General features: G+C 51.2%; 1 protein-coding gene and 1 non-coding gene across 23 annotated transcripts; one reads left to right on the forward strand and one right to left on the reverse strand.

Moving 5' to 3' along the window:
- The first annotated feature begins 390 nt into the window (after positions 1-390).
- Positions 391-16,191, forward strand: IL17RC (interleukin 17 receptor C). 22 transcript variants are annotated; one of them, XM_030927696.1, is made up of 19 exons: positions 391-749; positions 1,042-1,063; positions 1,254-1,406; positions 1,657-1,731; positions 1,822-1,931; positions 3,749-3,860; positions 4,183-4,227; positions 7,129-7,268; positions 7,480-7,539; positions 11,142-11,196; positions 11,287-11,468; positions 11,561-11,611; positions 12,507-12,555; positions 12,686-12,807; positions 13,057-13,116; positions 13,555-13,603; positions 15,191-15,286; positions 15,403-15,441; positions 15,535-16,191. In XM_030927696.1, the coding sequence occupies exons 1-19, from the start codon at positions 645-647 to the stop codon at positions 16,161-16,163; spliced, it is 2,154 nt and encodes a 717-aa protein (XP_030783556.1). In that variant the 5' UTR covers positions 391-644; the 3' UTR covers positions 16,164-16,191. The 22 variants fall into 22 exon arrangements, with proteins under 22 accessions (XP_030783556.1, XP_010367700.1, XP_030783593.1 ...); XM_010369398.1 differs by having other exon boundaries at positions 12,510-12,555; XM_030927733.1 differs by having other exon boundaries at positions 1,857-1,931.
- LOC115892062 lies at positions 2,306-2,410 on the reverse strand. The gene has a single exon (XR_004051959.1). It is a non-coding gene; the product is annotated as a U6 spliceosomal RNA (small nuclear RNA).
- Positions 16,192-16,336: the final 145 nt, after the last annotated feature.

The following is a 16,336-nucleotide window of genomic DNA, read 5'->3' on the forward strand; positions in this document are numbered from 1 at the left end:
GTCCTGGGTTCCTTCTACGCTCTATACAGCATTTGAGCAGGCAGTGGTGAAAAGCCCACTTTGTGGTGCCCTTTGGCGGTGCTTTTAGAGCTCCTGTCCCACAAAGGGTTACTGAGGCCCAAAGAGTGTGTGAGGCGACCGAGTGTGCCTAGTAAGGGGAGACCTAGTGGGCCCAGGACTCCAGGGCTGTGTCCTCCTTAGGGCTGCTGGAGTGAGTAAGAGCTCCCTTACTCAGCCATGATGCATTCGCTGTCTTCTTCGGGGCCCCTCCCAGCCAGGTGTCAGCAGAGGGAGAGGAGAGCCAAAGAAGGAGGAGGTGGGGCCACCACCCTAGTCCAAGGCTGCTGGCTCCCAAGCCTGGTGTTGGTGGGAGGGACAGAGAGGGGCGGGAACAGTCGGCTGCCTGCCGGGAGCCAAAACGAAACCACTCCAGACTGGAAGTAGGACGAGAGTTGGAACTCGCAGGACAGGGAGTGCACAAACTATCCAGCACAGCCCCCTATGCCCCCTCTGGAGGCTGGGGAGGGATTCCAGCCCCTGCCACCCACAGACACGGGCTGACTAGGGTCAGGGGTAAGGTGTCTGCCCCCCTTAGGGGGGGCAGCACAGGGCCTCAGGCCTGGGTGCTGCCTGGCATCTAGAAGATGCCTGTGCCCTGGTTCTTGCTGTCCTTGGCACTGGGTCGAAGCCCCATTGTCCTTTCTCTGGAGAGGCTTGTGGGGCCCCAGGACGCTACCCACTGCTCTCCGGTGAGTCTGGAACCCTGGGGAGATGGGGGAAGGCTCAGAGTTCAGTTTTTGGCTCAGCAAAGCCCTAGCCTGGCTCCTGTCACTGCTGCCACCGCCAGAACTGCCCTGTCTGGTCTGTCTGGTGCTGATGGGAGAAGAGAAGAATGGGGAAGGGGCAAGAGCTGGGTCTGTCTTCCTCTGGGAGGGTCTGGGAATACGGAGCCCCAGAAAAAGGTAGGTGGAGGTCTTAGGCAGAGAACAGTGCCTAGAAGGTGGGGGCACAAATTCTGACTCTCCTTTCCTTCCTTCCCAGGGCCTCTCCTGCCACCTCTGGGGTAAGTATCCCTACTTTTAAAAAGAATTTCCCAGGTTGGCTGAAGGGAGCAGAGCTGTCCCTCAGGTCCATGCCCTCCATGCCCACCTCAGCCCCGGTGAGCCAAGTTCTTTGGCTCTCTGGGTATGTCAGGTGCCACCAAATTCTGGGCTTGGAACAGCTTCAGCTCCCACCCACCCCTCCACACACAGATAGTGACATACTCTGCCTGCCTGGGGACATCGTGCCTGCTCCAGGCCCCGTGCTGGCGCCTACGCACCTGCAGACAGAGCTGGTGCTGAGGTGCCGCAAGGAGACCTACTGTGACCTCTGTGTGCGTGTGGCTGTCCACTTGGCCGTGCATGGTGAGCAAGTCATCCTGTGACAGTGCATGTGAGTGTGTCTGGGGTGGGCATGAGAGCCAGGGAATCTCTCAGGCAGCGCTGGGCATCCTCAGTGTTCTCCTGGAGGACACCAGCAGAAGGACTCCAGGCCAGTGGGGTCTCCCCAGCCTCTGCTTCCCAGCACTGGGCTTTCCAGAAGGAAGCCAACCCCAAAGCCAGTCAGCCCAGAGCAGGGGGCCTCACCCAGGGCCTTGCTCTTGGGTCCTTCTAGGGCACTGGGAAGAACCTGAAGATGAGGAAAAGTTTGGAGGAGCAGCTGATCCAGGGGTGGAGGAACCTAGGAATGGTGAGGAGAACCCGGCTGGCCCAAGTGCCCCATGCCAAGGCCTGGCCTGCTGCTCCTGGGCCTGACCGACCCCTGCCCTGTTGCCCACAGCCTCTCTCCAGGCCCAAGTCGTGCTCTCCTTCCAGGCCTACCCTACTACCCGCTGCGTCCTGCTGGAGGTGCAAGTGCCTGCTGCCCTTGTGCAGTTTGGTCAGTCTGTGGTATGCAAAATAATTAAATTTATTTATTAAATTTATTGAAACCCTTCAGTACCAGGCATTACAGTCAGTATTTTACAGGTATCAACTTATTTCTCACAACAGCCATGTGAGGTGGGACTATTCTTTTGATTCTGATCAGCACTGTGGCCAAGTCCCTTCAGCCTGTTATGCCTCAGCTTTTATGTCTGTAAAATGGGGATAAGAATAGTTCTACTTCATATGCTTGACTATGAGAAACCACCAAGCAGTTTTCCTGGGTGCTTCTACTATTTTACCCTCCCACCAGCAGTGTATGGGAGTTCTAGTTGCTTCCCATCTTTGCCAGCACTTGATGGTGTTTTATTTTATTTTTAAATTAAATATATTTGAATTTTAAATACACGGAACCTTCCATGAATTTGCATGTCATCCTCAGGCAGGGGCCATGCTAATCTTTTCTGTATTGTTCCAGTTGTAGTATATGTGGTGCCGAAGCAAGCATAGGTGTTGTAATTGTAATAATTTTACTGCATATGTAGCAGTTTATCATTGTGGTTTTAATTTGTATCTCCCAATGACTGATGAAGTTGAGCACTTTTTTCACATGCTTATTGGCTATTTGTGTAACTTCCTTGTGAAACATCTCTTAAAGTTTTTTTTTTTTTTTTTTTTTTTTTTTTTTTTTTTTTGCCACATAAAAAAAGAATAGTCCCGGCTGGGCATGGTGGTTCACACCTGTAATCCCAGCACTTTGGGAGGCCGAGGCGGGCAGATCACGAGGTCAGGAGATCGAGACCATCCTGGCTAACACGGTGAAACCCCGTCTCCACTAAAAAAATACAAAAAATTAGCCGGGCATAGTGGCGGGCGCCTGTAGTCCCAGCTACTCAGGAGGCTGAGGCCGGAAAATGGCGTGAACCCAGGAGGCGGAGCTTGCAGTGAGCCGAGATCCCGCCACTGCACTCCAGCCTGGGCGACAGAGAGAGACTCCGTCTCAAAAAAAAAAAAAAAAAAAAAAAAAAAGAATAGTCCCACCTCATATGACTGTTATGAAAATTAAACTAAGTTGATACCTGTAAAACACTGGATGTAATGCCTGGCACTGAAGAATTTCGATAAATTTAATTCTTTTGTAATCCTCAAAGCTACCTGATGAACTAGGCATTATTATTATCCTCATTTTCCAGATAGAGAAAGTGAGGCTTGAAAAGGGGAGGTCTGTGGGCTGGATGCACTTCTCTGTACTCTTGGACCAAAAGAAGAGTCCTACCATACATACCATGATATATTTACCATGGTGTAAGTACCATGGGGCAGGGTGTTGGGGCTTCTCCCTGCCTCAGGAGGCCACATGTGCTTGGAAGATCTATTTCCACTGGGGTCAAATCACTCAAACCCTCCAACCTCCAGCCGCCAGCCAATATCCTTTTATCTGGAGAACTGTAGATTGGGAGAACATCTGCTTGGTCCATGTCACAAGTAGTTGTAAGGAACACTGAGGCACTGGGTTGAATGGGAGAACCACTTCTGTGGGGAGGGGCGTCCCACATGGCGCTGCGGTGTCTCATCTCCTTAGCTTTGGCCAGGTGATCTAGCACAGCAGGGTGGGGGCAGGGATTTAAATGTCTAGGGCCTTTTCCCGTCCTGGTGACACTCTTACTGAGGACATTTGCTTTAGAATTGAGGCCCCTTGAAGGAAAGGTGAATGGTAGATATAAATACAGTCATTGGTTGTGGGAGAAGGGCAGTGAGCAGAGTGGTCCCTGCAGATGATCCCACAGCCCTTGGCCTGGATCTGAGCCCTGCACCACCAGCCTTCCCCACCCCTCTCCTCACAGGGCTCTGTAGTATATGACTGCTTCGAGGCTGCCCTAGGGAGTGAGGTACGAATCTGGTCCTATACTCAGCCCAGGTACGAGAAGGAGCTCAACCTCACACAGCAGCTGCCTGGTAAGTGGACCCCCAAGTCCTGGCCCCATAGCCTCTGTCCCCTCTGGTCACTCCCCCTCCTGCTTTCACCCTCTTCTACCTCCATCCACTCTCTGGCAGGGGTCTAAGCTCTAATCCTTCCCAGAGTCAGTCCCTCGGACCTTCTCTCCCTGGGTGACATGGCTTTCCAGCCCCTGGGGAAGGTGCTTTGAGCATGGGATAGATGTGGGTGGTATGCAGGGGATGGGGAGCCATTCTTAATGCCCTCCTGGGAGTCAGATTGCCCCCACTTCTTTCCTCGGCCCCCAGCCCCACTGGAGGCTCTTCTGTGATCTCTCCCCAGACTGCAGGGGGCTCGAAGTCCGGAACAGCATCCCGAGCTGCTGGGGTAGGGGCTAGGGCCAGTGGGCCGGGAGGAGGGAGGGGCAGGGTCTAGAGTATGAGAGACCCTTGGAGTCCACTTCTGATATGGGGTGCCACATCTCAGAAGCTCACAGAACACATTCATTCATTCATTCATTCATTCATTCATTCATTCACACATTCATTCATTCATTCATTCACACATTAATTGCAGTATCTGCTCCTCTGTGCTAAGCACTGGGAATAGAAAGATGAATCTTGGGTCAGGCTCAGTGGCTCACGCCTATAATTCCAGCACTTTGGGAGGTGGGAAGATCGCTTGAGCTCAAAAGTTCGAGACCAGCCTGGGCAACATGGCAAAACCCCGTCTCTACCAAAAACACAAAAATTAACAGGGCATCGTGGTGTGCATTTGTGGTGCCAGCTACTTGCGAGGCTGAGGCAGGAGAATCACTTGAGCCTGGGAGGCAGAGGCTGCAGTAAGCCGAGACTGCACCATTGCACTACAGCCTGGGTGACAGAACAAGACTCTTGTCTCAAAAGACAAAAAACAAAAAACAAAAAACTTGAAATAAAAGCTAAGAAAGTCAAAGGTCTGACTTTTTTCCCATGTACTATTTGGATTTTGCTTTGGTTTTATATTTTCTTTTTTATTGCGTATAACATACATACATGAAAGTATGTAAAGGGTACTGATTTTCATGTCCAGTTCTTCTTTTTTTTTTGGCAGAGTCTTTCTCTGTCACCCAGGCTGTAGTGTAGTGGTACGACCTCAGCTCACTGCAACCTCCGCCTCCTGGATTCAAGTGATTCTTCTGCCTCAGCCTCCCAAGTAGCTGAATTACAGACACGCACCACCATACACAGCTAATTTTTGTATTTTTAGTAGAGATGGGGTTTCACCATGTTGGCCAGGCTGGTCTTGAACTCCTGACCTCGTGATCCTCCCGCCTCCACCTCCCAAAGTGCTGGGATTACAGTCGTGAGTCGCGGCCTCCAGCCAATTCATTTTTATGTATGTATACACTTGCATAACTAGCACCCAGATCAATACATAAATACTGTGATGTTTTCTGAATTACTAAATTTTTTCAACTTCATTTTCTTTTTGGCTTCTTAAAATTAAAGTTGGCGTGCCTCTTTGGCAACTCATTAAAGACTATTCAACACCAGAGTTTTGAAAACACAGACATATATCATGCATTTCATTTCTTCCTTCATTAAGTAGACATTGATTCATTTATTCAACAGATATTTATTGAGTAATTTCTGTGTACCAGGCAAATCCCTGGACACTGGAAATATTAATAAATCAATAAATCAAGATGACAAAAAACCCCAACCCCATGGAACTGGTGTCAGGGTCGGGGGGGCGGTGAGGAAGGACACAACAAACACATGGAGATGTGAAGAATGCAGTAAGTTAGACGGTGATTAGCGCTAAGGAGAACATTTGTGGAAGGGGTGGGGAAGGTTGGGAGTGGCAGAGGTCAGGGATGGTCTCAGTCTGGTGAGCAGAGACCTGAAAGAGGTGAGAGAGGAGCCATATATCTGAGGTAAGAGAGAATAGCCAGCACAAAGGGCCTGGGGTGGGAGTATGTCAGGGGTGTTTAAGAAATAGCAAGGAGGGGGCCAGGCGTGGCAGCTCACGCCTGTAATCCCAGCTCTTTGGGAGGCCAAGGCGGGCAGATCATGAGGTCAGGAGATCGAGACCATCCTGGCTAACACGGTGAAACCCCGTCTCTACAAAAAATACAAAAAAGTTAGCTGGGCGTGGTGGTGGGTGCCTGTCGTCCCAGCTACTCGGGAGCCTGAGGCAGGAGAATGGCGTGAACCTCGGGAGGCAGAGCTTGCAGTGAGCCAAGATTGCGCCACTGCACTCTAGCCTGGGTGACAGAGTGAGACACTGTCTCAAGAAAAAAAAAAGAAATAGTAAGGAGGTCCTTAATAACACTGCAGCAGAGTTATTAAGGACACAAGTGCCATAGGCTGCACGTGGTGGCTCACGTCTGCAATTCCAGCACTTTGGGAAGCTGAGGCAAGAGGATTGCTTGAGGTCAGGAGTTCAAGACCAGCCTGTCCAACATGAACGAAACCCCATCTCTACTAAAAATACAAAAATTAGCCGGGCATGGTGATGCATGCCTGTAATCCCAGCTACTCAAGTGGCTGAGGCAAGAGAATCGCTTGAATCCAGGAGGTTGAGGTTGCAGTGAGCTATCGCACCACTACACTCCAGCCTGGGCAACAGAGTGAGACTGCCCCTCAAAAAAAAAAAAAAAAAAAGGACACAAGTGTCAAGAGTTGAGATCAGAAAGGTCACAGTTCTGAGCAGAGGAAAATGACTTGTTTTAAAGAGGTTACAGATCTGGCCGGCCGCGGTGGCTCAAGCCTGTAATCCCAGCACTTTGGGAGGCCGAGACGGGCGAATCACGAGGTCAGGAGATTGAGACCATCCTGGCTAACGCGGTGAAACCCCGTCTCTACTAAAAATACAAAAAACTAGCCGGGCGACGTGGCGGGCACCTGTAGTCCCATAGTCCCAGCTACTCGGGAGGCTGAGGCAGGAGAATGGCGTGAACCCGGGAGGCGGAGCTTGCAGTGAGCTGAGATCCGGCCACTATACTCCAGCCTGGGTGACAGAGCGAGACTCCGTCTCAAAAAAGAAAAAAAAAAAAAAGAAGTTACAGATCTTTCTGGCTGCAGAGGGAAAATAGCTGTCCTCAGACCACACATTAGGGCCTCCACAGGCTTAGCTCTGGGCAGCTGCTAGGGGCAAAGTCTGGTCTGAGGTGAGGACACACACTCTGTCCTCCAAGAGCCTCCCAGTCTAAGGGGTTTGAAAGAAACTCCAAAGAGTCAGTCAGGTATGCAGAAGAGGTGAGGAAGTCTAAGCTGTGCTCTCTCTCTTTGCCTCTCCCACCAGCCCTGCCCTGGCTCAATGTGTCAGCAGATGGTGACAATGTGCATCTAGTTCTGAATGTCTCTGAGGAGCAGCACTTTGGCCTCTCCCTGTACTGGAATCAGGTCCAAGGCCCCCCAAAACCCCGGTGGCACAAAAACCTGGTGAGGCCTCCCCCTTCCCAAGTCCATTCCCACTGTAGGCCAATGCCTGTGCAAAGGACGCAGTGCCTTATCAAAGAGGACCCTTGAAGAGGACTCACCCCAAGCAAGGGAACACTGGTGGGGGAACTTCTGTCTTCCTGGTTTCCTTGACTTTGGCCTCCTCCTCTTCCTCCTTATCTTCTCCAACCTCCTTCCTTTATTTGTTCCACAGACTGGACCGCAGATCATTACCTTGAACCACACAGACCTGGTTCCCTGCCTCTGTATTCAGGTAGGAGCAGAGTCCAGCTGGGTGCCAGAAGAGGAGTGGGAAGATGATGATGGGGGTGATCCCTGCCTTCCTGGTCTCACCATTCTTCAAACCCTTCATTGAGGTGGAGACTATGGCTCCCTGGGGTGGCTGGCCCTCCCTTGACCCTTGCTGTCCTATGCCCTTCTATTACATTCCCTGAATGCTCTCCCTGATCCTCCACAGAACTCCTACTGACACTTCATGGCCCCATTCAAATGTCACCTTCTCCTTGAAGCCTTTCCCTACTCCTCCAGTTCTGTCTTTATGTTCCCCTGGAGGGCAGAGCATGTGCTACGAACTTGGACTGGTTTGAATCTTGGCTCTTGCTATTTGCTAGTTGTGTAACCTTGGGCAAGTCACTTCACCTCTGTGAGCCTATTTCTCGTCTATAAAATGGGAATAATAACAGTAACAGCCTCTTGGGGCTGTTATAAGAACGTGTGCCACATCCAGGCTTAAATATGCTGGCTCTTTCCTCTTCCTCTGCACATTTATTTATTTTTTTAGACAAGGTCTCACTCTGTTGCCCAGGCTGGAGTGCAGTGGCACAATCATGGCACATTGCAGCCTCAGCCCCCTGGGTTCAAGTGATCCTCCTGCCTCAGCCTCCCAAGTAGCTGGAACTACTGGTGAGCACTACCATACTCAGCTAGTTTTTTTGTTTTGTGTAGAAATGCGGTCTTGCTATGTTACCCAGGCTGTTCTGAATTCCTGGGCTTACGTTATCCTCCCACCTCAGCCTCCCACCAAGTGCTGGGATTATAAGCATGAGCCACTGTGGCTGGCCCTGATTGCACTTTTTTTTTTTTTTTGAGACGGAGTCTTGCTCTGTCACCCAGGCTGGAGTGCAGTGGCGCGATCTTGGCTCACTGCAAGCTCCGCCTCCCGGGTTCACGCCATTCTCCTGCCTCTGCCTCCTGAGTAGCTGGAACTACAGGTGCCTGTGACCACGCCCAGCTAATTTTTTTGTATTTTCAGTAGAGACAGGGTTTCACCTTGTTAGCCAGGATGGTCTCGATCTCTCGACCTCAAATTCCTGGGCTTACGTTATCCTCCCACCTCAGCCTCCCAAAGTGCTAGGATTACAGGCATGAGCCACCATGACTGGCCCCTGATTGCACATTTAATTGGTCATCAGGTCTCATCCATCTTACCTCTGACATTAATGTCTCTCATTCTCTTTCCCCCTCCTCTCCATCTCAGTCCAGCTTGGGGCTCTATCATCTCTTTTCTAGACTATTTCAATACTTCCAAGCTCTCCTCCCTTCCCATCACTTTCCTGGCCTTCTGGGCCCATATTCTGTCCCCAGTGGTGCCTTTTCACTGTATTTTCCTCATGATTCCCCTTCATGAGAACACTGTTACATCCAGTGGAGCTACTTACCAAGATACACCCATCTCCCTGCCTTTTCTCAGGTGGTTCCCATTACTTCAAATACCCTCACCTCTTTCCCAAAGCTTTTCCCCAACCACCCAGCCTGTCCTAGTTCCAAATCCCCTTGCACTTCTATCTTTCCTTGTCCATTTATCACTTCATTTCTTTTATTTTCTTAAAATTTTTTCTTTTCTTTTTTTTTAGAGACAGCATCTTGCTCTGTCACCCATGCTAGAGTGCAATGGCATGAACACGGTTCATTGCAGCCTCAACCTCCCAAGCTCAAGGGATCCTCCTGCCTCAGCCTCTGAGCAGCTGGGACTGCAGGCATGGGCCACCATGCCTGGCTAATTGTTTCCTTTTTTGTGTTGTTGTTTTTTGATATGGAGTTTTACTCTTTTGCCCAGGCTGGAGTGCTGTGGCGAGTACAGTGGAGTGATCTCAGCTCACTGCAACCTCTGCCTCCCAGGTTCAAGCCATTCTCCTGCCTCAGCCTCCTAAGTAGCTGGAATTACAGGCACACGCCACCACACCTGGCTAATTTTCGTATTTTTAGTAGAGACGGGGTTTCACCATGTTGGTCAGGCTGGTCTCAAATTCCTGATCTCATTATCCGCCCGCCTCGGCCTCCCAAAGTGCTGGGATTACAGGCGTGAGCCACCGTGCCCAGCTTGTTTTCATTTTTTAATGTTTTGTGGCGATGGGCCACCACACCCAGCTCAATCACTTCCTTTCTTATTTGGGCATCTAATTTCTTCTTGTACACAACAGATGCTCAATAAATATTATGAAATGAATGAGTGCTTTACTAATTTATATAAATATTTTATCCTTACTACAAGTGTGAGTTTGTGATTTCCTTGAAGGCAAGCAAATCATATCTAATTCAAATGTAATAGCTTTGCAAGAGCCTTGCATGGTGCCTGGCATATAGCACCTACTCATTGTTTTGTTTTGTTTTTAAACAAAGTAACAGTATGAGGGTCCTCACTGTTGAATGAGTGAATAAATCTTACTGCCTCGCACAGCCACAGGACACAGCAGATGTTCATGAGATGTATGCTGTGATTTAAATGTCTTCATTGCCAAACACAATGCCTGCCACATAGTTGGTGTTCCAAACTAAAGGCTTGATGAATAAATTTATATATTACCTCTAGTGCTTAGCACAGAGTTATGCACGTAATAGGCACTCTTAAAACGTCTGTTGAAAGAATAAATGAATGTGTCCTTAGAACTTAGCACATTCCCCGACACATACCAGGTACTCACAAAGTGACTGTGGAATGAATTAAAATTAATTACCTGCCAGGCGTGGTGGCTCACACCTGTAATCCCAGCACTTTGGGAGGCCAAGGTGGGTGGATCACGAGGTCAGGAGTTTGAGACCAGCCTGGCCACCATAGTGAAACCCAGTCTCTACTAAAAGTACAAAAATAAGTCAGGCGTGGTGATGCACGCCGGCAGTCCCAGCTACTTGGGAGGGTGAGGCAGGAGAATCACTTGAACCCAGGAGGCGGAGGTTGTGGTGAACTGAGATCACACCACTGCACTCCAGCCTAGGCAACAGAGTGAGACTTGGTCTCAATAAATAAATAAATAAATAAATAAATATTTAAGTATCCAAGGTCCCTTGTGCCTGCCATACCGCTAAGACACAATGGTAGGCACCCATTAAAAGTCTGTTGAATGGGCCAGGTGTGGTGGCTCACACTTGTAAACTCAACACTTTGGGAGGCCGAGACGGGTAGATCACTTGATCACTTGAGGTCTGGAGTTCGAAACCAGCCTGATCAACGTGGTGAAACCCCATCTCCACTAAAAATACAAAAATTAACCAGTTAGCCTGGCGTTGTGGCATACGCCTATAATCCCAGCTCCTCAGGAGGCTGAGATGGGAGAATCGCTTGAACCTGGGAGGTGGAGGTTGTAGTGAGCCAAGATTGCACCACTACACTCCAGCCTAGGCAACAAGAGCGAGACTCTATCTCAAAAAAATAAAATAAAAAAAAAGTTTGTTGAATGAAAATGTTGCCAGTGCCCAGCTGGAAGAATAGATGTGAGCATCCCCAGGTTTTGTAAAAGGCAAGAAGACCCAGCACGTACTTGCGAAATATCTGCTGAATGAGTGTGTCCCCAGTGTCTAGCAGAGGGCCAGGCACATGCCCATGGAGGGGACCTGAGCAGACCCCCGTTTCCTTTCCAGGTGTGGCCTCTGGAACCTGACTCCGTTAGGACAAACATCTGCCCCTTCAGGGAGGGTGAGCTGACCGGCCTGGGGCTGGGGTTGGGGCTGGGGCATTGCAAGCGATGGGTGCCTAGCATGCGGTGACCGCACCCTTTCCTTGCAGACCCCCGCGCACACCAGAACCTCTGGCGAGCAGCCCGGCTGCGACTGCTGACCCTGCAGAGCTGGCTGCTGGATGCGCCGTGCTCACTGCCCGCAGAAGCTGCACTGTGCTGGCAGGCTCCAGGTGGGGACCCCTGCCAGCCGCTGGTCCCACCGCTTTCCTGGGAGAATGTCACTGTGGATGTAAGTGAAGCAGAGGACACCTCCTGTGGTGAGGGGAGAGTGGGAACCAGGGTCCCCCTTTTGTGATCCCACCCATTCCTCTCTTTCCACAGAAGGTTCTCGAGTTCCCATTGCTGAAAGGCCACCCTAACCTCTGTGTTCAGGTCAGAAAGGGGTGCCGAGTGCTGGGCTGTGGGCTGGACCTGGGCAGACTCCCTAGCCAAGGGGGTCTTAGTTCTTGGGCTGCTAAAGCATAGTGGTTGCCAGCTTCCTCTTTGGGAGTTCCGCTATTTACTTTAGCAGTGCGTGGGACCCTGGGCAAGTCACTTCACCTCTCTGAACGTCAGTCTCCTCATCTGTTTAATGCAGATGATAATACAGTAACTGCCTCATGGAGTGGTTGTGACGATGAAATAAGAGAAGTGCTTCCCCTTAGGAATCCGTACAGACTAAATGCTCAATAAATGTAGCCACTTTTGTTATTGCTATCCTTATTCTATTTCCATACATGTAGAATGGGTTGCTCTACAGTTTCAAAGGGTGATTATAAGAATATTCACTCATTCGAGATGTTTTTAGCAGTGCGAGTCACTGTTTTAGGCACTTGTAATAGATCCTAACATCTCCACCCTCATAGAACTTATATTGTAATGGACAAAGGCAGCCAACAGACATTGTAAATAAATTATATAATATCTTAAAATTGCATATAAATACTATGGGAAAAGGATAAGGTGGGACTGGGGTTGCAATTTTTAGCACGATGGTCATGTGAGAAGGGAATCTCTTTGAGAAGGTTAGATGAAAGGGGAAAATATGCTTTGTAAGACATAAAAACAGCTTTAGGGTCAGAAGACACTTTACACAGATGACCTCACAAGGCTGGGGCAGAGAAAGATGTAGTGACTCCTAATCACCCAGCCTTGAATCCACATCTGCCTAAGGTCAGATTGAGTGCAGATTCCCAACCCAACAGGCCTTCTGTTGCCTGCCCTGTTCTGGTCTTTCTGCCTTTGGCTTTTGCTTTTCTTAGTGGCCCTAACCATGGTCTCTTCCCAGCAGGTGAACAGCTGGGAGAAGCTGCAGCTGCAGGAGTGCTTGTGGGCTGGTGAGTTGGGCCTGGGGGCGGCTGGGATAGGGCCACCTCCTAGGGGTGAAGGTCAGGGCATGGGAGGTGGGCAAGTGACCAATCCCAGCAAGGTTGGGTCTTGGTCAGAGTGGCCTCTCACCCCTTCCAGACTCCCTGGGGCCTCTCAAAGACGATGTGCTACTGTTGGAGACACGAGGCCCCCAGGACAACAGATCCCTCTGTGCCTTGGAACCCAGTGGCTGTACTTCACTACCCAGCAAAGCCTCCACGGTTAGGACTGGGTGACCCTCCTCCACAGATCTCTCCAAATGCATCTCACGCCTGGTCTCAAATTTTCACTCCATCTACCCTGTGCCGGTCTCTGGGAACACGGGGGTGACTCAGACCAGGGCCATATTCGGCGGCATCACCAAAGTCTCCCAATCCCCTCTACCCCATTCTACCCAGCTGTAGCCTGGTAGGTGCTGCCCTAAGGGTGCTACCTCCAGGTAACAGTGCCCCCATCCTTTGGCTTGGCAGAGGGCAGCTCGCCTTGGAGAGTACTTACTACAAGACCTGCAGTCAGGCCAATGTCTGCAGGTGAGCTGGTGGCAGAAGGGCCCCACCTCAATGCCCAGGGGCAACAGGCCTAAAACTAGCACTCACCTCCTGTCTATTTAGGCTTATTTTATGTTCAGCCCTGGGAAAGTTAAGAGTAGACGAAGCATAGTTCCTATCCCCAAGGAGCACACTGTTGGGTAGACACCCGTAAACAGATAACCACACCTAGAGGTGCTAAGTTTTGGGTTCCAGGGAGAGCTTCCGGGAAAAATTTCTTCCTATATGCCAGATTTGGTATGGAAGAAGTCATACCATAGGCAGTGGGCACAGCATAAACAAAGGCAGAGCAGCTGCAGGAACCTTAGCCGGGAGATATGCATAGTTGATGCTGGGAATTTGGAGATCAGGCCACCAGACCTTAGTGAATGTTAAACACCTGGCTGGTGCCCTGGATTTGGTTCTGTTTGTATCTTACAGCTATGGGATAATGACTTGGGAGCACTATGGGCCTGCTCCATGGACAAATGTGAGTATTTTAAGAACTGCCTTTCCTTTCTGTACCAGGAGCGTGGATCTTGACAGGGACCACTCTTGGGCACAGCACATGCAATGGCCTTGTCCTTCCCTGAGATCAGATAAACAGAGGGTCATTCCTTCACTCACTCAAAAAATATGATGAGAGCTTGCAGGTATCCCAGGAACACCAAAAAGATAAATAACTGCCCCCCACCCCTAGATGACTAGCAAGACATGAGCCAGTCACTTACATTTAAAGTGTGAGCTACTGAAGCACCACCAAGTGTTCAGTGCTGTAAATGCATACAATGTGGACCTGACCTGGGTGGGGTGAAGGGCTCAGGGGGAAGGTTTCAGCAAAACTCTGAAGACTGAGCTAGGGGAAGGGGGTAGAGATAGAGGGTCTTGGGCAGGCAGGTTTCTGTCATGAGATAAAGATGCAGAAGCCATGTAGGGGATTTGGATCTTATGTTGAGAGCAGCAGGAGTTACAATCAAATATGTATATATATATATATATATTTTTTTTTTAATTATTTATTTTTGAGACAGAGTCTCGCTCTGTTGCCCAGGCTGGAGTGCAATGGCACGATCTCAGCTAACTGCAACCCCTGCCTCCCAGATTCAAGCAATTCTCTACCTCAGCCTCCCGGGTAGTGTGGATTAATAGACACCTGCCACCATGCCCGGCTAATTTTTGTATTTTTAGTAAAGATGGGGTTTCACCGTCTTGGCCAGGCTGGTCTTGAACTCCTGACCTCGTGATCCGCCTGCCTCGGCCTCCCAAAGTGCTGGGATTATAGTCATGAGCCACCGTGCCCGGCCCAAATTTACATTTTTAAAAGATTTCTGAGGCTGGCATGAATTAATTCAAGGCAAATCGATTGGAGGCAAAAAAAAGACAGGGCAGGGACACCAGATAGTGGCAGACACCCAGGACAGCAAGATCAAGGGCCCAGCAACCCTAGCTTAGGGGAGAATAATACGAGCTGACATTTTAGCACTTAAGATGCTCAGCATTGTGTTAAGTGCTTTATATATATTAATATATTTAGTCCTCATACCAACCCCTGTGACGTAGCTACAATTTTACAGAGGAGAAAACTGAGGCAGAAGGTGACATTACTTATTCAAAGACCCCTAAACAGATGGAGCTATATATTCATCCACTGGCTCTGACACTGTGCTGTGGACTTTGGACAAATCTTTTTTTTTTTTTTTTTTTTTTTTTTTTGAGAGGAGTCAACCTGTCGGCCAGGCTAGAGTGCAATGGCACGATCTCTGCTCACTGCAACCTCTGCCTCCCGAGCTCAAGCGATTCTCCTGCCTCAGCCTCCTGAGTAGCTGGGATTACAGGCGTGCGCCACCACACCCGGCTAATTTTTTGTATCTTTAGTAGAGACGGGGTTTCACCATGTTGGCCAGGCTGGTCTTGAACTCCTGACCTCGTGATCCGCCCGCCTTGGCCTCCCAAAGTGCTGGGATTACAGGCGTGACCCACCGCGCGCGGCGGTCAAATCATTTCTCTTAAGTCTCAGTTTTTCTCTTCTGTGGAAGGTGAGTGTAAGTTTCTAACTCTTCTTCCCTGGGTCTCCCAGACATCCACAAGCGCTGGGCCCTCTTGTGGCTGGCCTGCCTACTCTTTGCCGCTGCGCTTTCCCTCATCCTTCTTCTCAAAAAGGATCACGCGAAAGGTGAGCGCTTCCCGGCTCCCCATTCCCCAGGGGCAGGACCAGAGTGGCTGTGGGAGTTCTCCGAGGGAAGGTGGCGGCCGAGCTCACAGGCTGCCTCCGCCCCTCTCCCCTAACAGGGTGGCTGAGGCTCTTGAAACAGGACGTCCGCTCGGGGGGTGAGTGGGAGCACGCGCTGGGCGGGGGGCCGCCCCGGGGGGCCAGGCTTGTGCCAGCTCACCTCTTCCCTCCCCATCTGTTTTCTCCGGCAGCGGCCGCCAGGGGCCGCGCGGCTCTGCTCCTCTACTCAGCCGATGACTCGGGCTTCGAGCGCCTGGTGGGCGCCCTGGCGTCGGCGCTGTGCCAGCTGCCGCTGCGCGTGGCCGTAGACCTGTGGAGCCGTCGTGAAATGAGCGCGCAGGGGCCCGTGGCCTGGTTCCACGCGCAGCGGCGCCAGACCCTGCAGGAGGGCGGCGTGGTGGTCCTGCTCTTCTCGCCCGGGGCAGTGGCGCTGTGCAGTGAGTGGCTACAGGACGGGATGTCCGCGCCCGGGGCGCACGGCCCGCACGACGCCTTCCGTGCCTCGCTCAGCTGCGTGCTGCCCGACTTCTTGCAGGGCCGGGCGCCCGGCCGCTACGTGGGGGCCTGCTTCGACAGGCTGCTCCACCCAGACTCCGTACCCGCCCTTTTCCGCACCGTGCCCGTCTTCTCACTGCCCTCCCAACTGCCGGACTTCCTAGGGGCCCTGCAGCAGCCCCGCGCCCCGCGTCCCAGGCGGCTCCAAGAGAGGGCGGAGCACGTGTCCCGGGCCCTTCAGCCAGCCCTGGATAGCTACTTCCATCCCCCGGGGACTCCCGCGCCTGGACGCGGGGTGGGACCTGGGGCGGGGGATGGGACTTGAATAAAGGCAGACGCTGTTTTTCTACCCATGTGGCCCACACGCGTCTCCGTCTCCGCGGCTGGGCTGGCAAACGTCGTCCCCTAGCCCCGCGGCCCTTTAAAGCCCGGACAGGTGCAGCTCGGTACCGCCTGTGGTTGGCTGGCATGGGGTGACGTAATGGCACATGGCCCGTT

This window comes from Rhinopithecus roxellana, chromosome 1, assembly GCF_007565055.1.
Source record: "Rhinopithecus roxellana isolate Shanxi Qingling chromosome 1, ASM756505v1, whole genome shotgun sequence".
NCBI lineage: Eukaryota > Metazoa > Chordata > Mammalia > Primates > Cercopithecidae > Rhinopithecus > Rhinopithecus roxellana.

Excerpts from the sequence above, each read along its gene's own strand:
- IL17RC (XM_030927653.1), top strand. The coding sequence starts at position 645 with ATGCCTGTGCCCTGGTTCTTGCTGTCCTTGGCACTGGGTCGAAGCCCC. Across the intron at positions 1,732-1,821 it reads GGTGGAGGAACCTAGGAATG|CCTCTCTCCAGGCCCAAGTC; the intron begins GTGAGGAGAACC and ends TGTTGCCCACAG. Across the intron at positions 7,540-11,141 it reads TTCCCTGCCTCTGTATTCAG|GTGTGGCCTCTGGAACCTGA; the intron begins GTAGGAGCAGAG and ends TTTCCTTTCCAG.